Source organism: Salvelinus alpinus, chromosome 14 (genome assembly GCF_045679555.1).
Source record: "Salvelinus alpinus chromosome 14, SLU_Salpinus.1, whole genome shotgun sequence".
Classification (NCBI taxonomy): Eukaryota; Metazoa; Chordata; class Actinopteri; order Salmoniformes; family Salmonidae; genus Salvelinus; species Salvelinus alpinus.
Window position 1 is genome coordinate 35,301,226 of NC_092099.1, and position 26,878 is coordinate 35,328,103.

Sequence of the window (26,878 nt, forward strand, 5' to 3'; positions counted from 1 at the left end):
AGTTTACTTTGGGCACGCTTTTCATCTGGATGTCAAAATACTGCCCCCTACCCCAGAGAGGTTAAATAAGCATGCCCCTTTCAAAAAATGTAGAACTAAGAACAGATATAGCCCTTGGTTCACTCCAGACCTGACTGCCCTTGACCAGCACAAAAACATCCTGTGGCGGACTGCAATAGCATCGAATAGTCCCCGCGATACGCAACTGTTCAGGGAAGTCAGGAACCAATACACACAGTCAGTCAGGAACGCAAAGGCTAGCTTTTTCAAACAAATTTGCAACCTGTAGCTCTAACTCCAAAAAGTTTTGGGACACTAAAGTCCATGGAGAACAAGAGCACCTCCTCCCAGCTGCCCACTGCACTGAGGCTAGGCGACACGGTCACCACTGATAAATCCATGATAATCGAAAATTTCAATAAGCATTTCTCTACGGCTGGCCATGCTTTCCTCCTGGCTACCCCGGCCAACAGCTCCGCACCCCTCGCAGCTACTTGCCCGAGCCTCCCCAGCTTCTCCTTCACCCAGATCCAGATCGCAGATGTTCTGAAAGAGAGGCAAAACCTGGACCCGTACAAATCAGCTGGGCTAGACAATCTGGAACCTCTCTTTCTAAAATTATCCGCCGCCATTGTTGCAACCCCTATTACCAGTCTGTTCAACCTCTCGTTTCGTCCGAAATCACTAAAGATTGGAAAGCTGCCGCGGTCATCCCCCTCTTCAAAGGGGGTGACACACTAGACCCAAACTGTTACAGACCTATATCCATCCTGCCCTGCCTTTCTAAAGTCTTTGAAAGCCAAGTTAACAGATCACTGACCATTTCGAATCCCACCGTACCTTCTCCGCTGTGCAATCCGGTTTCCGAGCTGGTCACGGGTGCACCTCAGCCACGCTCAAGGTACTAAATGATTTCATAACCGCCATTGATAAAAGACAGTACTGTGCAGCCGTCTTCATCGACCTGGCTAAGGCTTTCGACTCTGTCAATCACCGTATTCTTATCGGCAGACTCAATAGCCTTGGTTTCTCAAATGACTGCCTCACCTGGTTCACCAACTACTTCTCAGATAGAGTTCAGTGTGTAAAATCGGAGGGCCTGTTGTCCGGACCTCTGGCAGTCTCTATGGGGCTACCACAGGGTTCAATTCTCGGGCCGACGCTTTTCTCTGTATATATCAACGATGTCGCTCTTGCTGCGGGTGATTCCCTGATCCACCTCTATGCAGACGACACCATTCTGTATACATCTGGCCCTTCTTTGGACACTGTGTTAACTAACCTCCAAACGAGCTTCAATGCCATACAACACTCCTTCCGTGGCCTCCAACTGCTTTTAAATGCTATTAAAACTAAATGCATGCTTTTCAACCATTTGCTGCCCGCACCCTCCCCCCCGTTTATCATCACTACTCTGGACGGTTCTGACCTAGAATATGTGGACAACTACAAATACCTAGGTGTCTGGCTAGACTGTAAACTCTCCTTCCAGACTCATATCAAACATCTTCAATCCAAAATGAAATCTAGAATCGGCTTTCTATTTCGCAACAAAGCCTCCTTCACTCACACCGTCAAACTTACCCTAGTAAAACTGACTATCCTAACGATCCTCGACTTCGGCAATGTCATCTACAAAATAGCTTCCAATACTCTACTCAGCAAATTAGATGCAGTCTATCACAGTGCCATCCGTTTTGTTACCAAAGTGCCTTATGCCACCCACCACTGCGACCTGTATGCTCTAGTCGGCTGGCCCTCGCTACATATTCGTTGCCAGACCCACTGGCTCCAGGTCATCTATAAGTCTATGCTAAAAATCGCTGAAGCTGGAGACTTACATTTCCCTCACTAACTTTAAACATCAGCTATCTGAGCAGCTAACCGATCGCTGCAGCTGTACATAGTCCATCTGTAAATAGCCCACCCAATCTACCTACCTCATACCCATATTTTTTTTATTTACTTTGCTGCTCTTTGGTACACCAGTATCACTACTTACACACCATCATCTGCTCATCATCATCTGCTCATCTATCACTCCAGTGTTAATCTGCTCAATTGTAATTACTTTGCTACTATGCCCTATTTATTGCCTCCTCAAGCCATTTGCACACACTGCATATAGACTTTCTTTTTTTTCTATTGTGTTATTGACTGTACGCTTGTTTATTCCATGTGTAAGTCTGTTTTGTTTGTGTCGCACTGCTTTGCTTTATCTTGGCCAGGTCCCAGTTGTAAATGACAACTTCTTTGTCGTTCTCAACTAGCTTACCTGGTGAAATAAAATAAAAATACATTTTATCAACAGATGCCAAATGCTTGCTGGCTTCCCTTGCATTCAATGCTACGGGTGCAAAAATGCCATACCCTTTTTGACCAGACAGCATCAGATAGATGGGCTACACATACTGAGACAGTGGGGTATACTGAGACTGTTTCACTCGATCGGATGTTTTCTCCGGTGAGATACATTCAGCCTTTTGTGAATTGAATGAAAATTATGAAACACAGAGAGACGAAAGATAAATGCTGAAAAGAAAGTGGTACATTTTTGGTGGAAGCCTGGCTTCCCTTGGCATCCATTAATACTTGCCACTGACAATGACTTCATTGGTTGTTGCCACATTGAGATGCAGTGCCTTCGTCAGCGAACCATCAGGTCGAAGACAGCTCAGTCATATAGTATTTACAATAAATTACTTCAGTTGCAGAGCCAGATAGTTGTGCCTCATAACCAATGTGTGCCTCACTATGTGTCTCACTATGTGCATCATACCCACTTCATGATGTTTGACTGCCGATCAATGACTGCCATAGGCCAGAGAGGGAAGTACGTATTAAATTGTTCTTATTATGACAGCCGTGTAATTCAAGATACTGTGTGTGCTGTGCGTAGAGAGTGCGAAGTGAATATGGAGAGTACCAGGTGATTGAAATTCCTACCGATAATGTAAATGTCATAACTATGAATCTGATCTGAAATGTTTCGGTCTGTTTTGAAATTCCACTCTGTTTTTTAGTAATACAGTATCTCATTGCTGATATATAACACCGTGCATTGATGTGTATTAAAATGCATATTGATATTTTGTCTGTGTAAAATCCATTTTAATATTAATCCCTACTCCATGCACTTTAAATGCCTATTTATCAAATATGAGTAATTTGTATATGGCGACAGATGAAAAGGAATCGATTAAACTGCTCTGCAGCTGTGAAAATCAGAGCCAAATACACAAAAACTGTTTTCAGGAAAACAGCTTGAATGAGATTATTTAGAGATTAAAGCCCTTGATAGAAACGGTAATCATTCCTTCTCTGTGAGAACATTTTCAAATGCTTGTTGAAATAAAGGATAAACACCTCAGCCTTGTTAAAAAACCCTCACCTGTCCACCTTTATGATTGAAACTAGAGTCACAGTAGCTAGCACTCTGAAAGCATCTCCCTCTCGCTAGCTCGCTCTCTCACTCACTCGCACTCTCTCTCTCTCTCCCTCTCTCTCTTGCTCTCTTTCTCATTCTTCCCTCTCTGCCTCTCTTTTATCCCCTTTTCAGTTTGTTTAGGTCTCCTACGCTCCTTTCTCCCCATTATCCAGTCCCACTCTTTCTCTCACTTCCTGATTTAATCATTTCATAGACTGACACAAGCTCAGTCCCTAAAAGAAACCATTGAGAATAGGATAGGTGCCTACCGTACCCTTTCTCCTCACTCCTCTGTCCTTCTCCCTCCCACCTTCCCTCTCTCCTCATATTTCGAATGAATTCATCCCTTCTCCGCACCCAGCTTTGAAGCGATTCCAGTGAAATTGTTGAATTAATGTGACCTTAATGAAACCCCTGCAGCTCTATCCTCTACTTCTCCTAACGTCACCATAGGTGACTGAGTCATGTTATGATGTAAGAGAGGGAGGACCATCTGACCACAGTCTCCAGGCTGGGAATGGCCTTCATGTTGTAACTATAATGTATCTATTATGTACTTATGTTGGGTTTTAAGTTATGCTGATTGGGCAATTTTTGGTATTTTTATTTAACCTTTATTTAACTAGGCAAGTGACATTTGGGACATTTGCTCTTTTCTTGATGGCACATGACCTGTTCCTACTTCTTGTTGGAGAATCATCCAGGTATGTTGTTAAATGGTGAAGAAGTTATAATGATCAGGCTGACAGCCTTTGTGAATAATGTAGTGGTGAGTGGGTAACTTCAATGAAGAGGGATTGGGGAGCATGAAAGGTGGGTTAAGAGATGGGTGAAGGGTAATTGTGTGTGTATGTGTGTGCGCTCCCGCGCCCACATAGTGCTCTAAGCTAATTCTAATACATAGCAGCCACGGGACTGGCGGTTCACGCCACCACACACTGCCTTTATGGATGTGACTCATACATTAATGATCATCATTATCTCATAAACGTTATGAGACACTTGATCAGACATTCACCCAAACAAGCACTCAAACTTTCACATGACAAGCAATTTATTTGCATCACACACACACACACAAACACACACACACACACACACACACACACACACACACACACACAGCTTCACTTTTTAGAAGTGCTGTGAATATTTATTTTGTGTCAGTCAGTCTGTGTGTGATAATCAGATGGAAGCAGATTGAAAACAGTCGTGGCTTCTCTAATTGATTCGAATCACAAAAGTGTGTGTGTACGTGTGCACATCTGCGTGAGTGTTTCCATTCATGTGTGAAACTATCCATAAGTGTTACCGACCAACACGTTTTATCCCCCAAGTGTTGAGGATAAAACTCCTAAATGAGATGTTAGTTTGGCAACACTTTATTTTAAGGGTCCGTAATAAACTATTTATTAAGCGTGTGTTCACCATTTATTAATCATTACTCCCACGTTAATAAACCATTTACTAATCATTGGTAAAGTATTGTTGCAGCCCCTAATCTAAAGCGAGCACTATTTATGCTTCATAAATACTTCATAAATGTTTTGAGTGACCAGTGTAATTGAAACTAGGAGATCAGGTTGCATCTTCTCACAAAAAGATGGGCATGCCATTGGCAGACATTCCTGCAGTAGCTGGTAAAAGAATAATCACAACACAGGATGTTTAGGGAAATATGTATACATTTATGAACAACTAGCTTACTAAGATTTACAAATGTGGTAGTAATGGTTAGTAATGGTTAATAAATGGTGAATCCCTTATAAATGGTTTATTATTAAAGTGTTACCGTACTTTGCCCAAACACTTACAAACACTGCAGTTAAAAACCAGGTCTGCTTTGACCAGTCAGACATACACACTAAGAAAATGACTACCACACACTCATAAAGGCTTCAATTTCTATTTTACTTTGATCGGAAACAGAAATCATTTCATTTGTGTCAAGAAGAAAATTGTACGTTGGCTGCCCCCCTGGTAATATCGATGCCACAATAAACTCCATCAAATAACACAACTCTTTCCATTGGAGTTAGACGTGATTACCCAGGCAACATCAACATTTTATTGAAGATATTTTTTTAAATATATATTTTTTAAACATCAGTTCAACGCTTGAGTAGGGTTGAGATCAGAGGACCTTGTAGTAAAGTCGAGATGGTGGGTTCACCATGAATAAGAGGGAGGGGTTATAACAACACATCACATCAATCATACTGTAGGTACAACAACACGTAGTTCAAATGAGTCCCATGCCTTTAAAAGTAAGGTTGTTTAGTCCATTGAGCTATGCCTAGGAATCCCTCAACATATCTTCATTTAGCCTACATCCCACCATTACACATTTCTGTATTTTAATACTGCGTCAAGGAAAACACAAGATAGGTCTTTCTCTTCGGTTAATGACAACAAAAACAGAAATAAATACCTGTATGTTATGTGCACAATGTATACACAAATATAGATTTTGTCTGTGGTGTTTGTTTTTTTTTGGGGGGGGGGACTGGCTGTTGCTGATAATATAGTATTAGCTCAGTTGTTCTCTTCTGGTGTTACTAGTTTAAGTGTTTGTGAGGCAGGTATTGTCTTTCCTCTCTCTGTTCTTCCTGTTTCCTATTTCCCTGTTTCCTGGCAGCATGAGTCTCACCATGGAACTACTGAGCATGCTCCAGCACAGGAACCCCCGTTCCCAGTGTTTCCCTCCCAAAACAAGATTGAGATGGGAAATCTAATAAAAACCCAGCACATTCCACTAGGATTATGGGAGATTGAGTCCTTACAGGCTCACAGCCTCACACACAGCTGATGCTCTCATCTTTGTCCCTGGTTGCCTTGTGTTTGTCTGAGTTTGATTTGGTCCTCACAAGGTTTCGTAGGGAGTCCCTGGGTCCTCCACCGCTGTGGACCCCATTCCCGAGGGACCCCATTTCCTCCAGGGGCAGGTGGGTGGAGTTGTAGGCCAGCGGAGGGATGGTGTTAACCAGTATGAGCTGCAGAGGCTTCCTCTCCGGGCTGTACTGGCAGCGTACGTAGCGGGAGAAGGCTGCACGGTACGTCTTGTTGAACAAAGTGTACACCAGAGGGTTGATGGCTGAGGAGAGGTATCCCACCCACACAAACACATTCAGCAGCCCCCCCATCACCCCCGGATCACAGTTCACAGGGTCGCACACCACCGCCAACACATTGGTGATGAAGAAGGGACACCACATGACCACGAACAGGAAGAAGACCATTCCCAGGACCTTGGAGGCTTTCTGCTCGTTGCTGATTGACTGCATGGTGCGACGCCCGTACCGCGGGTCCACACCGGCCCCGCCGACCCCTCCTCCTACCCCTCCCGTGTCACGGCTGAGCGAACGCCTGAAGAAGAGCTTCTCTGAGGAGAGTGAGCCCTGCGGGAGGAAGCCCAGGTTCAGGGTGGCGATCCTCTTGGGCCGGGGCACCAGCTGGTCCAGGCAGAGGGTAGCCTCGTTCTGGAGGGCGCTGATGGTGAGGAAGTAGGTGACCACCATGATGGTGAGGGGGACGAAGAAGGCCACGAAGGAGCCCACCAGGACGAAACTGTCGTCTGTCAGCAGGCAGCTGCCCTCTTTAAACACCTTGGTGTGGTCCCGCAGGCCTAGGACGGGGATGGGCATGGAGATACCTACAGAAAGACACGGAGGCGAGAGAGGTTAGTTTAGTATGAGATGTGTGTGTGTGTGTGTGTACATGCGTGCTTACATGTGTTCCACTTCTTATTTAAGATTTCAAATTGAAAAAGTAAAAGCAATTTTGTACAGCTTGTCTCTGCCTAAACGGTAAATAGCAGTGTGGCACTTCAAGATTGTGCCAGTAATATCAAAAAGTCTGGCCCTATAATGTACAGATCATTCTATGGGCAAAGCACACCTGTTGCGCATTCCCACCATAAATCAATCCACCACGGCAGGATCCTCTGGCATCAATAATGCAATAGTCCTCATATCACTACTGTGTGCCCACCAGGACAGATAAACCCTGCAATTTCCCCTCACAGGCCCAGCATTAGTGTCATTAGTGTCCAATAACTGGATTTGTGAAGGAGAGGGACAGAAGCATCTGGAGCCATTCACTAAGGCTTTCATCCCCATTGCAACACAGTGAGATGCAAAGACTAATAACCTTAGGGAGGGAGTTCAACTGGCCTGAAATTGACGGCCATTTTGGGGCTTAGACCAGGAAAATAGACGGGGACAGTTGCCAGAACCAGCTCCAATTAAGATCACATCGCTTTAGGCTTTGGTAACAGATTTAATGATTTACAACCTCACATTTGCAAGGGCATTAGCCTATTTCCCCAATTCTGTCTGGTCTGGCATCCAGATCTGAAGGAATTAAATAGTCACTAGTTTTTTCACCATTTTACTACAGACCTGTCAAATTTAAGAGGCAAACATCCATCAACACGCCTGCAGAATTCTGAAATTAAATAGACATTTTCTCTCTTTCTCTTCCTCCTGACAATCTCCTTCCTCAAAAGATAGAGGGGCTTGGAGAGAGAAAGGTGGAGTTTTTCTTTGAGTTGATGTTTTCTTAACCACTATTTTTTGGCTGGCTTAGAGAAAATGCAGTAATGCAATTTCGTCAAGAGTATTAGCAAGTTGAGAAAGAGAATTCTTATTGTGTGTGGGTTGGGATGTGGAAGCAGTCAAGACAATATTTTGCTACCAGATGACCATGGAACCCTGAATCAATCATATGACTTAAGTCCAACATTTCTTAATGTAAGCCTTTGTTTATGTTCCTGTATCTTTACTTCATTCTTCCCTAGTATTACAGGTTGTTTGGACTAGCTTCACATTGCCCTGGGTGTGTGCTCAGTGGTTCCCTGGGTTCCCTTGCCCTGCAGTTGGAGAAAGGCCAAAGAACACATACCTGATCCAGACATCTCAACCATCTCTGCCATGTTTCCACACTAACACGTCAATACCAGAGCCACAGATACACTGAGCTCCGGGTTAGAGATTACACTAGACACAGACCTAGGATCAGCTCACCCTTCCCAAAACTTGAGCTTAACCTCAGGAAGAAGAAATGCTAAGAGAAGAAATGTATTCCAATAAATACAGCTCAGCTAATTATCCCTCCATGTTTGCACAAAATCTTTCTGTGGCAGTTACATTGACATTGAACTGCTGATGTCAACATGTACATTGTTATGCCTTTGGTAATTGCGTGTTTCTTTGCTCTAGGAAACTATACCCAGTGTGTCTGAAGAGAGAGAGATACAGCTCCAGGGAAGACACATCACAACATGACAGAAATACGGGAAGCTGCAGGAAGCTCCTGAATGATTTAATAGAAAGAGAAAGACTGCAGGTTACAAAGACCAAAGAGTATTATTATTTAATTGAGCTTTGCGGTCTTACAAAAATGATTGGTTGATATGAAATGTTTTTATGTCCTGGTCATGGCCCAGGAACTTTCCTTGGTCATGGCGATTTGAGGTGTGTGTCAGTGTGAGGGTGTGGACTCGTGTCAAAATCAAAAAAAAATCAAATTTTATTAGTCACATACACATGGTTAGCAGATGTTAATGCGAGTGTAGCGAAATGCTTGTGCTTCTAGTTCCGACAATGCAGTAATAACCAACAGTAATCTAACCTAACAATTCCACACTACTACCTTACACACACACACAAGTGTAAAGGGATAAAGAATATGTACATAAAGATATATGAATGAGTGGTGGTACAGAACGGCATGGCAGATGCAGTAGATGGTATAGAGTACGGTATATACATATGAGATGAGTACTGTAGGGTATGTAAACATAAAGTGGCATAGTTTAAAGTGGCTAGTGGTACATGTATTGCATAAAGATGGCAAGATGCAGTAGATGATATAGAGTACAGTATATATACATAAGAGATGGGTAATGTAGGGTATGTAAACATTGTATTAAGTGGCATTGCTTAAAGTGGCTAGTGGTACATTTTTACATAATTTCCATCAATTCCCATTTTTAAAGTGGCTGGAGTTGAGTCAGTATGTTGGCAGCGGCCGCTAAATGTTAGTGGTGGCTGTTTAACAGTCTGATGGCCTTGAGATAGAAGCTGTTTTTCAGTCTCTCGGTCCCTGCTTTGATGCACCTGTACTGACCTCGCCTTCTGGATGATAGCGGGGTGAACAGGCAGTGGCTTGGGTGGTTGTTGTCCTTGATGATCTTTATGGCCTTCCTGTGACATCGGGTGGTGTAGGTGTCCTGGAGGGCAGGTAGTTTGCCCCTGGTGATGCGTTCTGCAGACCTCACTACCCTCTGGAGAGCCTTACGGTTGTGGGCGGAGCAGTTGCCGTACCAGGCGGTGATACAGCCCGACAGGATGCTCTCGATTGTGCATCTGTAGAAGTTTGTGAGTGCTTTTGGTGACAAGCCGAATTTCTTCAGCCTCCTGAGGTTGAAGAGGCGCTGCTGCGCCTTCTTCACAACGCTGTCTGTGTGGGTGGACCAATTCAGTTTGTCCGTGATGTGTACACCGAGGAACTTAAAACTTTCCACCTTCTCCACTACTGACCCGTCGATGTGGATAGGGGGGTGCTCCCTCTGCTGTTTCCTGAAGTCCACAATCATCTCCTTTGTTTTGTTGACGTTGAGTATGAGGTTATTTTCCTGACACCACACTCCGAGGGCCCTCACCTCCTCACTGTAGGCCGTCTCGTCGTTGTTGGTGATCAAGCCTACCACTGTAGTGTCATCCGCAAACTTGATGATTGAGTTGGAGGCGTGCATGGCCACGCAGTGTGTGTGAGACTTTGTTTGTGTGTAATGTGTGTATGTGCGTGCACACATTCATTGTACAGGATGAGGTGTGTACGTGTAGACGTGTGTTCTGTGTATCGGTGCGATTTTGTAAGGTCTTCAGTGATCTCTCTCTGTGGTAGGAGTCTTGTACAATAGGCTGGGCAGTAGCAGCACTGTTCCAGGGTTTATTTAACAGCATACATCATCTCAGTTCTGTGTAACATCAGCTACACTTCAGCTTCTATTTCTCTTCTCTTTCTCGGTCTGCCGTGTACAGATGGACGAGAGGAGAGGGGGATGATACATAACATGAAGATAAGCAGCAGTGACTATCTTATTTAATTTGCAGGCAGCAGCGTATCATATGATAACTTTCCGCCTGGGGCCTGGAACCTGTGGAATGGTGAGTCATATTAGGGGTTCATTCCTCCCCACGTTGTGTGTTGTCTCTCTCTGCTTCCCTGGTTCTATGTGACAATGTCTCTCCCTGCCTACCGGGGTCTCTACACAGCATGACTGGATCATTTGTGGTGGTATTGACCAGCATGACTGGAGCATTAGTGGTGGTATTGACCAGCATGACTGGATCATTAGTGGTGGTATTGACCAGCATGACTGGATCATTAGTGGTGGTATTGACCAGCATGACTGGATCATTAGTGGTGGTATTGACCAGCATGACTGGATCATTAGTGGTGGTATTGACCAGCATGACTGGATCATTTGTGGTGGTATTGACCAGCATGACTGGATCATTTGTGGTGGTATTGACCAGCATGACTGGATCATTTGTGGTGGTATTGACCAGCATGACTGGATCATTAGTGGTGGTATTGACCAGCATAACTGGATCATTTGTGGTGGTATTGACCAGCATGACTGGATCATTTGTGGTGGTATTGACCAGCATGACTGGATCATTAGTGGTGGTATTGACCAGCATGACTGGATCATTAGTGGTGGTATTGAGGCATTGGTTTGAAGCAATGGAAAGGAGCCACAAGTCTGACAGGCAGTTTTTATTTTTGATCTGATCACCCTCTAATATTCTTAAATTATATACAAATTTACGTCTGGTTATTTGAACCCTAAAAGTTGATAACTCCTACAGCAGGGCATGTCTCATTTTAGCAGCAGCTTCAGCTTCGATACAGAAATAGTTGGCTGTGCTGGCTTTCACGCAACATACAGTGGGAAGAAAAAGTATGTGAACCCTTTAGAATTACCCGGATTTCTGCATAAATTGGTCATAAAATTTGATCTGATCTTCATCTAAGTCACAACAATAGACAAACACAGTCTGCTTAAACTAATAACACAAACAATTATAATTTTTCATCTCTTTATTGATCACACCGTGTAAACATTCACAGTGCAGGTTGGAAAAAGTATGGGAACCCTTGGATTTAATAACAGGTTGACCCTCCTTTGGCAGTAATAACCTCAAACAAACGTTTTCTGTAGTTGTGGATCAGACTGCACAACGGTCAGAAGGAATTTTGGACCATTCTTCTTTACGAAACAGTTTCAGTTCCACAATATTCTTGGGATGTCTGGTGTGAACCGTTCTCTTGAGGTCAGGCCACAACATCTCAATCGGGTTGAGGTCAGGACTGACTGGGCCACTCCAGAAGGCGTATTTTCTTCTGTTCAAGCCATTCTGTTGTTGATTTACATCTGTCTAATGGGTTGTTGTCCTGTTGCATCACCTAACTTCTGTTGAGCTTCAATTGGCGGACAGATAGCCTTACATTCTCCTGCAAAATGTCTTGATAAACTTGGGGATTCCTTTTTCCATAGATGCTAGCAATCTGTCCAGGCCCTGAGGCAGCAAAGCAGTCCCAAACCATGATAATCCCTCCACCATAGTTTACAGTTGGGATGAGGTTTTGATGTTGGTGTGATGTGCCTTTTTTTCTCCACACATAGTGTTGTGTGTTCCTTCCAAACAACACAACTTTAGTTTAATCTGTCCACAGAATATTTTGCCAGTAGCGCTGTGGAACATCCAAGTGCTCTTTTGCGAACTTCAGATGTGCAGCAATGTTTTTTTTGGACAGCAGTGGCTTCTTCCATGGTGTCCTCCCATGAACACCATTCTTGTTTAGTGTTTTACGTATTGTAGACTCGTCAACAAAGATGTTAGCATCTTCCAGAGATTGCTGTAAGTCTTTAGCTGACACTCTAGGATTCTTCGTAACCTCATTGAGCATTCTGCTCTGAGCTCTTGCAGTCATCTTTGCAGGACGGCCACTCCTAGAGAGAGTAGCAACAGTGCTGAACTTTCTCCATTTATAGACACTTTGTCTTACCGTGGACTGATGAACATCAAGGCCTTTAGAGATACTTTTGTAACCCTTTCCAGTTTTTTCAAGTCAACAAATCTTAATCTTAGGTCTTCTGAGATCTCTTTTGTTTGAGGAATGGTTCACGTCAGTCAATGCTTCTTGTGAAAAGCAAAATCAAATTTTGTGAGTTTTTTTATAGGGCAAGGCAGCTTTAACATCTCCAATCCAGTCTCATTGATTCGACTCCAGGTTAGTTGACTCCTGACTCCAATTAGCTTTTGGAGAAGTCATTAGCCTAGGGGTTCACACACGTTTTCCAACCTACACTGTGAATGTTTAAATTATGTATTCAATATAGACAAGAAAAATACAATAATTTGTGTGTTATTAGTTTAAGCACACTGTGTTTGTCTAATGTTGTGACTTAGATGAAGATCAGATCAAATTTTATGTCAAATTTATGCAGAAATCCAGGTAATTCCAAAGGGTTCATATACTTTTTCTTGCCACTGTACATGACACATGTTTATTCTGTATGGAGCTAAGTCTGATGGCTTGATGCACCAGACTGCATTAGTGGCTCAATCATTTCCTTTTCATGCTAGGCCATTGACTTGATCAGCTGGATATCAACTAGGCCATTATAAAGTCCTGATTGTTCAGTCGCCTTGGCTTTTACGCTAAATAATATAGACCTTAAAACTCAAATTACAGTTGCTTATGAGTCATTCTCCTTTCATTCCCTCATTCACAGCCTCCATCCCTCCTTTGCTCTCACCCCATGGCGCCTGTTGCCTTGCCCATATCCAACAGTAAAATGTTCAAATGTGGGAGTGTTTTACAAAGACTTGGTTCTAAATATGCCCCTCCCCTGACAACCACACTTTATATTAACAAATACAGACACATGGTCTCTGTCTGTCTCTCTCAAGGGAGCAGCATATACACTACCATTCAAAAGTTTGGGGTCACTTAGAAATTGCCTTGTTTTTAAAATAAAAGCAAATTTTTTGGTCCATTAAAATAACATCAAATTGATCAGAAATACAGTGTAGACATTGTTAATGTTGTAAATGACTATTGTAGCTTGAAACGGCAGATTTTTTTATGGAATATCTACATAGGTGTATGGCCCATTATCAGCAACCATTACTCCTGTGTTCCAATGGCACGTTGTGTTAACTAATCCAAGTTTATAATTTTAAAAGGCTAATTGATCATTAGAAAACCGTTTTGCAGTTATGTTAGCACAGCTGAACACTGTTGTACTGATTAAAGACGCAATAAAACTGGCCTTCTTTAGACTAGTTGAGTATCTGGAGCATCAGCATTTGTGGGTTCGATTACAGGCTCAAAATGGCCAGAAACACTTTCTTCTGAAACTCGTCAGTCTATTCTTGTTCTGAGAAATGAAGGCTATTCCATTCCAGGAAATTGCCAAGAAACTGAAGATCTCGCACAACGCTGTGTTCTACTCCCTTCACAGAACAGCGCAAACTGGCTCTAACCAGAATAAAAAGAGGAGTGCGAGGCCCCGGTGCACAACTGAGCAAGAGGACAAGTACATTAGAGTGTCTAGTTTGAGAAACAGACGCTTCACATGTCCTCAACTGGCAGCTTCTTTAAATAGTACCCGCAAAACACCAGTCTCAACGTCAACAGTGAAGAGGCGACTCCGGGGTGCTGGCCTTCTAGGCAGAGATGCAAAGAAAAAGCCACAATGAAGCTGCCAGTTGAGGACTTGTGAGGCGTCTGTTTCTCAAACTAGACACTCTAATGTACTTGTCCTCTTGCTCAGTTGTGCACCGGGGCCTCCCACTCAATTAGGCTTTTAAAATGATACACTTGGATTAGTTAACACAACGTGCCATTGGAATACAGGAGTGATGGCTGCTGATAATGGGCCCCTTTTTTCCCCCCTTGTAGATATTCCATAAATCAGCCGTTTCCAGCTACAATAGTCATTTACAACATGAACAATGTCTACACTGTATTTCTGATCAATTTGATGTTATTTTAATGGACATAAAATGTGTTTTTCTTTCAAGCAACAAGGACATTTTTTAGTGACCCCATACTTTTGAATGGTAGTGTACTTGTACAGGCTTTTCTTCCTGTTTCTTACCCACAGAGATGGTCCAGACAGCCATGATCTTGAGGCGGGCCTTGGTTCGGGAGTTGAAGCGGCTGTGGTGGAGGGGGTTTCTGATGGCAATGTAGCGGTCCAGAGAGATGGCACACAGGTGCATAATGGAGGCTGTGGAGAACAGCACATCCAGATAGATCCAGACAGGGCACAGGTCAGAGGGCAGGGGCCACCAGTAGTCTGTAGGGGGGAACACAGAGAAAACAATGAACTCTGGAGAAGAAAAAAATGGGACAGTTACACAATATACAGTATGTGAGACTTTTAACACAGATTCGTTTTTATGAAATTGGAGTTGGTTGTAAAACACATTTGCAGTGGCATTGCGACATTTTTTAACAGAGTTGTTGGGTAGTAATATCCACTAAAAAGCTTCTTATGAGGTGACCAAAATACATCAAATAGAAAGCCTCAGATGTGTGGAACCAAACCCTCTAAAACACAGACTTAAGCTACTTTAAGACACATACACACTGAGGTTAACACACACAGCGCAAGGCAGCCTTTCACAGAATGTAGAAGGCTTTTTATAATAAAATATTACTCTTGAGAAACTGTAACTACATCCCCCACAAAGACAAAACTTAATACAACCTCCAAATTAAAAGTTTACACAGTAACGTGCCGAATAAAGACCAGGCAGCAGAATCTGATAGTATGCGACAGATCCCCACACCAGGCCAAAACAAATACTCTGCCTGGATAATAACCTGGAGATAGGGAATGTCACTTTTGCATCCACAGTCAGACGTGGCAGTTACACTGTTTCTCCATTTTATCCTCTATTTCTCTCTCTCCATGGGGAAGTCAGACTCCCTCGCTCCTCTCCTCCAGGTGAAGGAGAACCTTACATAAAGCCTGTTTATTTGGACTCAGTGACTCATTGTCATCACCATGGTCACGGACTGACTGTGTGTCTCTTTCTCTTCTTCCCTCTCTATCGCTCTGCCTTTCTCGTTCTCTTCTTTCCGTTGCATGTCTTTCGTCCTTATCCCTTCCTTCCTTTTTCTCTCTTCTATCTCCCTCTTTCATCTTTCTGAGGTAGAAAGTCATTAGACATCCAGCTGTCTCAGCATGCACCTCTTTGTGGTAAGATATATTTTGGTCTGCCCATCTGAATGTCGAAATGGATGGAGGGAAGATAGAGGGAATAGGGTAGGGGGGATAAAATGGAGGCAGTCCATGTTTGCGGATTAGGATCTTATAATGATGATGTGTCACCTGCAGCCAATATAGTGTAGTACATTCCCTTATCTCTAATCAGTCTGCCTGAGTTGTCTCCATCCCACCCTGTAGGATTTAGCCTAAATGAGTCTTTCTGACCTGCAGCCAGAGAAGCAGAGAGAGCCTAATGATGCTGGTTTAAGGCCTTGCAGAGCAGCCACAGTGAATTACCCTTCAGTGCTGTTCGCAGAGCGACCAATAACCCCAGTGAAAAGAAGACTGCTGAAAAGTAACATATTTTCACTACTACTTTTCAGAAACCCAAAAACACTTGACACTGCAGTATTTCACAGCTCAGGCAGAGAAGTGCACACGCTTGTCTGAACACCCTAAGAAAGAGGACACGTTTGGTTAAGTTCCACAGAGGGATGCTGTATATGTCCATGCAGATATTGGCAGGGGCATCAATTTGGGCACTGGAGACAAATGAAAGCGCTTTTCTCCTCAAACTTGCTGACAGCTTCAGGCTTGTTTGCCTTCCCCCTGACCAAAGCTGCATTTGTATTTCCTACCAAACAGAGTGAGGAATGGTGAGAGAGAAAGAGGGAGAGAGAGAGAGAGGGGTAGAGAATGGGAAAGAGAGAGGACCAGTGAAAGATAGTGGGAGAAGGAGAGAGGAATAGACATGGTGAGCTAGAGACATGGTGAGCTAGAGACCTTCATGACCACACAGTGTATACACCAAGTCTTTCATCAATGACAGACAAAAAGAGTATCTCCAGAGACCGCTAAAGGATTTGTTAAATTATGTGGACCCAACCGGCATAAAGAATTCTGAACAGGTTTTCTTTCTGACTTTATCTGGTTTAGTACTTCCTCAGTGCTGCCTTGTGTCAGGGGTGAATAGTGTATTTCTAACATGTTTCTCTTTACTCCATCTCCCTTTCTCCCCCTTCTCCTCTCGCTCTCTGCCTCTGTAGGTCTAGATCAGGGGTGTCAAACTCATTTTGCACCCGGGGGCCGCGTTTGGTCTTCAACGAGGTCCGGAGGGCCTCACTGAAAATGTGTTATATTTCCTCGCCGTCAGAAGAGGCAAAAAATAGTCCTCTATCCAACGTTTTGGGAATTTCCGATGCTCCCTGACTGTCTTGTTTTCATTCCGGTGATTATTAGCAAGCTGGACACAGTCAAGAAACTGTATGAATGTAGGTCCATTATTATTTCTAGACAGTTTAGATTTTGTTTTAAAGTAAATTGAGTTTGCTTCCCCCCAAAATATGTATTTTTCTTTTTAAAACGCAAGCCATATGTTTGACACTTCTTTTGGCCGGATTCCACTTAAGTCCACTTGGAAAAGACCATCTGTAGAAATTCAAAAAGGTTACCATACAGAATTAATCCAATTTAATAAAGCCTATCTCTCCAAGAACATGTGAAATCAACTCATTGACATGAAAGCTCACAGAACTCTAATCCACCAGGGCCAATACAATGGGTGAAACAATGACAGGTTATTCCAACAATATGTCTGTGTTCTGACAAAAACAATCCTGTATAATGGCTGGAAGGCCTTTCGATTGTGATTCTGATTCAGAACATCAAGAGGTCTGCTCCTTTGAAAAGACTAGAATCAGTTATTACATTCGGTGCAGAACCCAGAAACACACCGTTGGACCATGTGAGTGTGTGTATGTTGAAACAGCCAGGAAATATGTTTGTAATGATAATACTACGCTTTAAATCAGGTGTGTCTTTAGAAGGAGAGCTGGAGAGAATTTGGAGATGAGAGAGAGAATAGAGGAGAGTAGAAGGCAATTTGCCAATGTGTCATCTTCAGGCTCAAAGAGTGTCAGTCTATTCCACGCTGCTCTGATGGCACAATGACAGGAATAATACAGTCCAAATGAACAAGTTGCCTGAGAGAGAGGTGAAAGGCAGAGCAGGTGAGGAGAGAGAGAAAGAAGGAGGGAGAGCAGAAGGGAATTCATCCGCCAATTCTGTTGCAAAACGTTTCTTAAACGGAAACGAACGAAACGGGGAGGGACCTACAGTGCATTCGGAAAGTATTCAGACCCCTTGACTTTTTCCACATTTTGTTACATTACAGCCTTATTCTAAAACTGATTCAATTGTTTTCCCCCCTCATCAATGTACACACAAAATCCCACAATGACAAAGCAAAAACAGGTTTTTCTACATTTTTGCAAATGTATCCCAGAACCCTCCCGGAAATATTACATTTACATAAGTATTCAGACCCTTTACTCAGTACTTTGTTGAAGCACCTTTGGCAGCGATTACAGCATTGAGTGTTTTTGGGTATGACGCTACAAGCTTGTTGGCACACCTGCATTTGAGGAGTTTCTCCCATTCTTCTCTGCTCTTCTCTGCAGATCCTCTCAAGCTCTGTCATGTTGGATGGGGAGCGTCTCTGCACAGCTATTTTCAGGTCTCTCCAGAGATGTTCCATTGGGTTCAACTCCGGGCTCTGGCTGGGCCACTCATGGACATTCAGTCCTTTAGGCAAACTCTAAGCAGACTGTCATGTGCCTTTTACTGAGGAGTGGCTTCCTCAGTAAAGGCCACTCTTGAGCTGGCCACTCTAACGTAAAGGCCTGATTGGTGGAGTGCTGCAGAGATGGTTGTCCTTCTGGAAGGTTCTCCCATCTCCACAGAGGAACTATGGAGCTCTGTCAGAGTGACCATCTGTTCTTGGTCACCTCCCTGACAAAGGCCCTTCTCCCCCAATTGCTCAGTTTGGCTAGGTGGCCAGCTCAAGGAAGAGTCTTGGTGGTTCCTAACTTCTTCCATTTAAGAAATTATGGAGGCCACTCTGTTCTTGGAGACTTAATGCTACAGACATTTTTTGGTACCTTTCCCCAGATCTGTACTTCATCACAATCCTGTCTCAGAGCTCTACGGACAATTCCTTCGACCTCATGGCTTGGTTTTTGCTCTGACATGCGTTGTCAACTGTGGGATCTTATATAGACAGGTGTGTGCCTTTCCAAATCAAGTCCAATCAATTTAATTTTCCACAGGTGGACTCCAATCAATTATAATTTAATCCATTTTAGAATAAGGCTGTAAGGGGATCTGAATACTTTCCGAATCCACTGTACCTGAATCTATCCAACTGGAATCTCTGGTTTGCTCTGTTGGCTTCCATTTGGTTCTGAAACGGTAAACCGTTTCCGTAACGAATACACCCAGGCGAGAGACCGGAGAGAGAGAGTGGGGAGGGTGGGGAGGGAGAGTGAGAGCATAGATGTACAGTAATTCATATCTCACGTTGCCCTCTTTAGCTGGTTGGGTTCTCTCGTCTCTCACCTGTCTGATGAGTGACGGATCATGTGAACCTCAGACGTCTGGTGCCATGGGAACACGTCTGCTCTCTGTCCAATAACTCAACCTCATACTGCCTGTATGAGATACTATAATAAAACCGTATACTGTAGTATTTCTTACGAGATCCTATGAAAAAAAACTATTTTTTATCGTCTGAATCCAAACTTGAGATGTGTGACTCTTGAGTAAATTATGCATGGAAACTCAAATGCAATTTAAGTTACAGTACCCACGTGGATTTAATTTAATTTACTGTTGAAGTCGGAAGTTTACATACACTTAGGTTGGGTTCATTAAAACTTGTTTTTCAACCACTCCACAAATTTCTTGTTAACAAACTATAGTTTTGGCAAGTCGGTTAGGACATCTACTTTGTGCATGACACAAGTCAATTTTCCAACAATTGTTTTCAGAAGTTGACTGTGCCTTTAAACAGCTTGGAAAATTCCAGAGAATTATGTCATGGCTTTAGAAGCTTCTGATAGGCTAATTGACATCATTTGAGTCAATTGGAGGTGTACCTGTGGATGTACTTCAAGGGCTACCTTCAAACTCAGTGCCTCTTTGCTTAACATCATGGGAAAACAAAAGAAATCAGCCGACCTCAGAAAAACAATTGTAGACCTCCACAAGTCTGGTTCAATAGTATGCAAGTATAAACACCATGAGACCACGCAGCTGTCATACCGCTCAGGAAGGAGACGCGTTCTGTCTCCTAGATATGAACGTATTTTGGTGCGAAAAGTGCAAATCAATCCCAGAAGAACAGCAAAGGACCTTGTGAAGATGCTGGAGGAAACAGGTTCAAAAGTATCTATATCCACAGTAAAACAAGTCCTATATTGACATAACCTGAAAGGTCGCTCAGCAAGGAAGAAGCCACTGCTCCAAAACCGCCATAAAAAAAGCCAGACTATGGTTTGCAACTGCACATGGGGACAAAGATCGTACTTTTTGGAGAAATGTCCTCTGGTCTAATGAAACAAAAATAGAACTGTTAGGCCATAATGACCATCGTTATGTTTGGAGGAAAAAGGAGGAGGCTTGCAAGCCGAAGAACACCATCCCAACCGTGAAGCACGGGGGTGGCAGCATCATGTTGTTGGGGTGCTTTGCTGCAGGAGGGACTGGTGCACTTCACAAAATAGATGACATCATGAGGCAGGAAAATTATGTGGATATATTGAAGCAACATCTCAAGACATCAGTCAGGAAGTTCAAATCAAATCAAATCAAATGTTATTTGTCACATACACATGGTTAGCAGATGTTAATGCGAGTGTAGCGAAATGCTTGTGCTTCTAGTGCCGACAATGCAGTAATAACCAACGTGTAATCTCACCTAACAATTCCACAACTACTACCTTATACACACAAGTGTAAAGGGATAAAGAATATGTACATAAAGATATATGAATGAGTGATGGTACAGAACGGCATAGGCAAGATGCAGTAGATGGTATAGAGTACAGTATATACATATGAGATGAGTAATGTAGGGTATATAAACATAAAGTGGCATAGTTTAAAGTGGCTAGTGATACATGTATTACATAAAGATGGCAAGATGCAGTAGATGATATAGAGTGCAGTATATACATATACATATGAGATGAGTAATGTAGGGTATGTAAACATTATTTTAAGTGGCATTGTTTAAAGTGGCTAGTGATATATTTTTACATACATTTCCATAAATTCCCATTATTAAAGTGGCTGGAGTTGAGTCAGTATGTTGGCAGCAGCCACTAAATGTTAGTGGTGGCTGTTTAACAGTCTGATGGCCTTGAGATAGAAGCTGTTTTTCAGTCTCTCGGTCCCTGCTTTGATGCACCTGTACTGACCTCGCCTTCTGGATGATAGCGGGGTGAACAGGCAGTGGCTCGGGTGGTTGTTGTCCTTGATGATCTTTATGGCCTTCCTGTGACATCGGGTGGTGTAGGTGTCCTGGAGGGCAGGTAGTTTGCGTTGTGCGTTGTGCAGACCTCACTACCCTCTGGAGAGCCTTACGGTTGTGGGCGGAGCAGTTGCCGTACCAGGCGGTGATACAGCCCGACAGGATGCTCTCAATTGTGCATCTGTAGAAGTTTGTGAGTGCTTTTGGTGACAAGCCGAATTTCTTCAGCCTCCTGAGGTTGAAGAGGCGCTGCTGCGCCTTCTTCACAACGCTGTCTGTGTGGGTGGACCAATTCAGTTTGTCCATGATGTGTACGCCGAGGAACTTAAAACTTACTACCCTCTCCACTACTGTCCCGTCGATGTGGATAGGGGGGTGCTCCCTCTGCTGTTTCCTGAAGTCCACAATCATCTCCTTTGTTTTGTTGACGTTGAGTGTGAGGTTATTTTCCTGACACCACACTCCGAGGGCCCTCACCTCCTCCCTGTAGGCCGTCTCGTCGTTGTTGGTAATCAAGCCTACCACTGTAGTGTCGTCCGCAAACTTGATGATTGAGTTGGAGGCGTGCATGGCCACGCAGTCGTGGGTGAACAGGGAGTACAGGAGAGGGCTCAGAACGCACCCTTGTGGGGCCCCAGTGTTGAGGATCAGCGGGGTGGAGATGTTGTTACCTACCCTCACCACCTGGGGGGGCGGCCCGTCAGGAAGTCCAGTACCCAGTTGCACAGGGCGTGGTCGAGACCCAGGGTCTCGAGCTTGATGACGAGTTTGGAGGGTACTATGGTGTTAAATGCTGAGCTGTAGTCGATGAACAGCATTCTCACATAGGTATTCCTCTTGTCCAGATGGGTTATGGCAGTGTGCAGTGTGGTTGCGATTGCGTCGTCTGTGGACCTATTTGGTCGGTAAGCAAATTGGAGTGGGTCTAGGGTGTCAGGTAGGGTGGAGGTGATATGGTCCTTGACTAGTCTCTCAAAGCACTTCATGATGACGGAAGTGAGTGTTACGGGGCGGTAGTCGTTTAGCTCAGTTACCTTAGCTTTCTTGGGAACAGGAACAATGGTGGCCCTCTTGAAGCATGTGGGAACAGCAGACTGGGATAAGGATTGATTGAATATGTCCATAAACACACCAGCCAGCAGGTCTGCGCATGCTCTGAGGACGCGGCTGGGAATGCCGTCTGGGCCTGCAGCCTTGCGAGGGTTAACACGTTTAAATGTTTTACTCACCTCGGCTGCAGTGAAGGAGAGCCCGCAGGTTTTGGTAGCGGGCCATGTCAGTGGCACTGTATTGTCCTCAAAGCGAGCAAAAAAGTTATTTAGTCTGTCTGGGAGCAAGACATCCTGGTCTGGGAAGGGGCTGGTTTTCTTTTTGTAATCCGTGATTGACTGTAGACCCTGCCACATACCTCTTGTGTCTGAGCTGTTGAATTGCGACTCTACTTTGTCTCTATACTGGCACTTAGCTTGTTTGATTGCCTTGCGGAGGGAATAGCTACACTGTTTGTATTTCGGTCATGTTTCCGGTCACCTTGCCCTGGTTAAAAGCAGTGGTTCGCGCTTTCAGTTTCGCGCGAATGCTGCCATCAATCCACGGTTTCTGGTTTGGGAATGTTTTATTCTTTGCTGTGGGTATTACGTCACTGATGCACTTTCTAATGAACTCGCTCACCGAATCAGCGTATTCGTCAATGTTGTTGTTGGACGCAATGCGGAACATATCCCAATCCACGTGATCGAAGCAGTCTTGAAGCGTGGAATCAGATTGGTCGGACCAGCGTTGAACAGACCTGAGCGCGGGAACTTCTTGTTTTAGTTTCTGTTTGTAGGAAGCAACAAAATGGAGTCGTGGTCAGCTTTTTCCGAAAGGAGGGCGGGGGAGGGCCTTATATGCGTCGCGGAAGTTAGAATAACAATGATCTAGGGTTTTACCAGCCCTGGTAGCACAATCGATATGCTGATAGAATTTAGGGAGTTTTGTTTTCAGATTAGCCTTGTTAAAATCCCCAGCTACGATGAATGCAGCCTCAGGGTGTGTGGTTTCTAGTTTACATAGAGTCAGATAAAGTTCGTTCAGGGCCATCGATGTGTCTGCTTGGGGGGGAATATATACGGCGTGATTATAATGTAAGAGAATTCCCTTGGTAGATAATGCGGTCGACATTTGATTGTGAGGAATTCTAAGTCAGGTGAACAGAATGACTGAGTTCCTGTATGTTGTTATGATCACACCACGTCTCGTTAATCATAAGGCATACCCCCCCGCCCCTCTTCTTACCAGAAAGATGTTTGTTTCTGTCAGCGCGATGCGTGAAGAAACCAGCTAGCTGCACCGACTCCGTTAGCGTCTCTCGAGTGAGCCATGTTTCCGTGAAGCAAAGAACGTTATAGTCTCTGATTTCTCTCTGGAATGCTACCCTTGCTCGGATTTCATCAACCTTGTTGTCAAGAGACTGGACATTGGCGAGTAGTATGCTAGGGAGTGGAGCGCGGTGTGCCCTTCTCCGGAGCCTGACCAGAAGACCGCTTCATTTGCCCCTTTTACGGCGTCGTTGTTTAGGGTCGCCGGCTGGGATCAGAAAGATTACCTTGGGTACCAATGTAAGAAATAACACGTAAAAAAAACAAAATACTGCATAGTTGCCTAGGAACGCGAAGCGAGGCGGCCATCTCTGTCGGCGCCGGAAGTAGTTAAAGCTTGGTCTCAAATGGGTCTTCCAAATAGACAGTGAACCCAAGCATACTTCCAAAGTTGTGGAAAAATAGCTTAAGTATAACAAAGTCAAGGTATTGGAGTGTCCATCACAAAGCCCTGACCTTAATCCCATAGAAAATGTGTGGGCAGAACTGAAAAAGCGTGTGCAAGCAATGAGGCCTACAAACTTGACTCAGTTACATCAGCTCTGTCAGGAGGAATGTGCCAAAATTCACCCAACTTATTGTGGGAAGGTTGTGGAAGTTAAAGTTAAACAATTTAAAGGCAATGCTACCGAATACTAATTGAGTGTATGTAAATTTCCCACTGGGAATGTGATGAAAGAAATAAAATCTGAAATAAATATTTCTCTAGCATTATTCTGACATTTCACAGTCTTAAAATGGTGATCCTAACTGACCTAAGACAGGGACTTTTTACTAGGATTAAATGTCAGGAATTGTAAAAAACCTGAGTTTAAATGTATTTGGCTAAGGTGTATGTAAACTTCAGACTTCAACTCTACATCATGAACATGAGGTCTGATATCTCTTCCCACACCTTGTATCAGACATTTTCTTTTATGATCTTCATCGACAGTTCAGTATATGTAACTAACTCTGATTATATCCACTGAACAAAAATATAAACGCAACATGTAAAGTGTACATTTTATCGATAGCAATTTGAAAATACAGAGATACCGTGTTGAGATCCTGAGGCCCATTGTCATACCATTCATCCGCCACCATCTCATGTTTCAAAATGATAATGCACGGCCCCATGTCGCAAGGATCTGCACACAATTCCTAGAAGCTGAAAATGTCCCAGTGCTTCGATGGCCTGCATACTCACCAGACATGGCACCCATTGAGCATGTTTGGGATGCTCCAGATTATCGTGTGTTCCAGTTCCAGCCAATATCCAGCAACTTCGCACAGCCATTGAAGAGGAGTGGGACAACATTCCACAGGCCACAATCAACAGCCTGATCAACTCTATGCAAAGGAGATTTGTCGCGCTGCATGAGGCAAATGGTGGTCACACCAGATACAGACTGGTTTTCTGATCCACTCCCCTACCTTTTTTTTAAGGTATCTGTGACCAACAGATGCATATCTGTATTCCCAGTCATGTGAAATCCATAGATTAGGGCCTAATGAATGTATTTCCATTGACTGATTTCCTTTGAAAATGGTTGCAGGTTGCGTTTATATTTTTGTTTAGTATATATCACAGGCAGACCCCTAGCATGGTAAAAAGGTTTACTTCCACGTTTGGAACATGAAGAGTGTCCACTGTCTTCCTGCTGCTTGATGGACAGACACAGTAATCTAAACTCCTCTTATCTCTGATGTACATGTATCATGTACAGTATATATCCCAGTTGAATGATAATGATCTGGTCCTCTGGGATAATTTCTCTGGTCTGATCTAGGCTTGTTGCTCTGACTTTGAGGTTACTGAGCCCTGTCTTCACAGCTGGAAACAGACTTTGCAGGGGAAGATAGGGGGCTTAAGGAAGTGTAAAGTCATCTGGTGACGAGGCTGATATCAAAGGCTTTATCCACAGAAGCAGGAGAGAGTAAATTCATGCTTTGTCACATGCAGAGAAAACATCACACACAGTCTTGTCATCAGGGGAACTCAGGTCAGAAACACTGGGGTAAGGTTGTATGACAGCAGGGTATGAATAAGGAAAAATAGGGAAACTTATAATTAAGATGAACTCCATCCATGTTTTGCCTTTTTAACTCACAATCTAATTAAACAGCAAACAGCCTGTCACGATCGTGTGGAGGAGAGACGGACCAAAACGCAGCATGTGGAAAATAAGCCATCTTCTTTTATTTTACTACGAAGATGAACATGAAACGAAACACTATTACAACCTATACAAAAACAACAAACGACCGTGAAGCTATAAACGTAGTACACACACATGCTATAAACGTAGTACACACACATGCTACAAACGTTCAACATAGACAATTCCCCACCAACAGCTAAAGCCTATGGTTGCCTTAAATATGGCTCCCAATCAGAGACAACAATAACCAGCTGTCTCTAATTGAGACCCAATTCAGGCAACCATAGACTTTCCTAGACACCTACACTCAACCATAGACACAGCTAGACTACTATACTAAACATAAACCCAACTACTCTAATAAACCCCCTAAACCTTACAACCACCCTAGACACTACAAAAACCACATACATTCCCCATGTCACACCCTGACCTAACCAAAATAATTAAGAAAACAAAGAATACTAAGGCCAGGGCGTGACACTGCCACTATAATTTATGAGAGAGACAGAAAGAGCTGTTGAAGGACAAGGAACTATCTGACAGACAGAGAGTTCTTGAAACAGGTGCTAATTGTGTGTGTGTGTCCATGCTTGCGTGTGTGTTGGTGTGTGTGCGTGCAGTTGTGTGTCTCCTTGCGATCACTCGTGAGTGTGTGTGTGTCTAGTCTTCTGTGTAAGCTTATCATTTTGTCTGTTGAAGGGAGGTTTGTGGGGGTGTTGGCATTTCACGATTTCAGTTACTGCAGCTCACCACCTAAGCCCCCATTTAAAAGGAAATTATGAACTCATCTTCCGCCTCGTTAAATCTGGGATGCTAATTAGGCGACAGACATGATATCGGTGATGGTCAAGACATAATTTCATTTTTTTTTATTGTGAAACCCCACTTTCTGCACTGTTGTTCAAATAATATGTTTTATTTAATGTAGAATAAGCTTCTGTTTTGTCTGCATTCATCAATTTTCGGTCCTATGGACTTCACCAAGTGACATCCTAAGCAAATATGTTATCATTAAAAAAATATATATTTGAATTGTTTTTTTGTATGATAATATATTAACTTAGGAGCTCGCAGGCACCGAAGACGTGGATGTCAATTAAGGCAGCCCCCCACAACTCTCTGATTCAGAGGGGTTGGGTTAAATGCGGAAGACACATTTCAGTTGAATGCATTCAGTTGCACAACTGACTAGGTATCCCCCTTTCCTTTCCACTTGGTGAACTCAACAGGACCAAAAATGGATGAATGCAAAAACCATGTCTCTGTAACTAACAAATACAGTCATGAGTGGTAACTCTACAATTTACTCAAAGGCAAGGCACTCCGGGAAAT

The 26,878-nt window shown here is 43.5% G+C and overlaps 1 protein-coding gene across 1 annotated transcript in view; it reads right to left on the reverse strand.

The window, feature by feature from the left end:
* Positions 1-5,319: 5,319 nt before the first annotated feature.
* Positions 5,320-26,878, reverse strand: part of LOC139538851 (5-hydroxytryptamine receptor 2A-like) — a 30,881-nt gene continuing 9,322 nt past the window's right edge. The window contains exons 2-3 of the mRNA XM_071341340.1: positions 14,610-14,810; positions 5,320-7,079 (exon numbers count right to left, since the gene is read on the reverse strand). Of these exons, the coding sequence (XP_071197441.1) occupies positions 6,223-7,079; positions 14,610-14,810 (1,058 nt within the window). The 3' untranslated portion in view covers positions 5,320-6,222. The remainder of the gene's footprint in view (positions 7,080-14,609; positions 14,811-26,878) is intronic.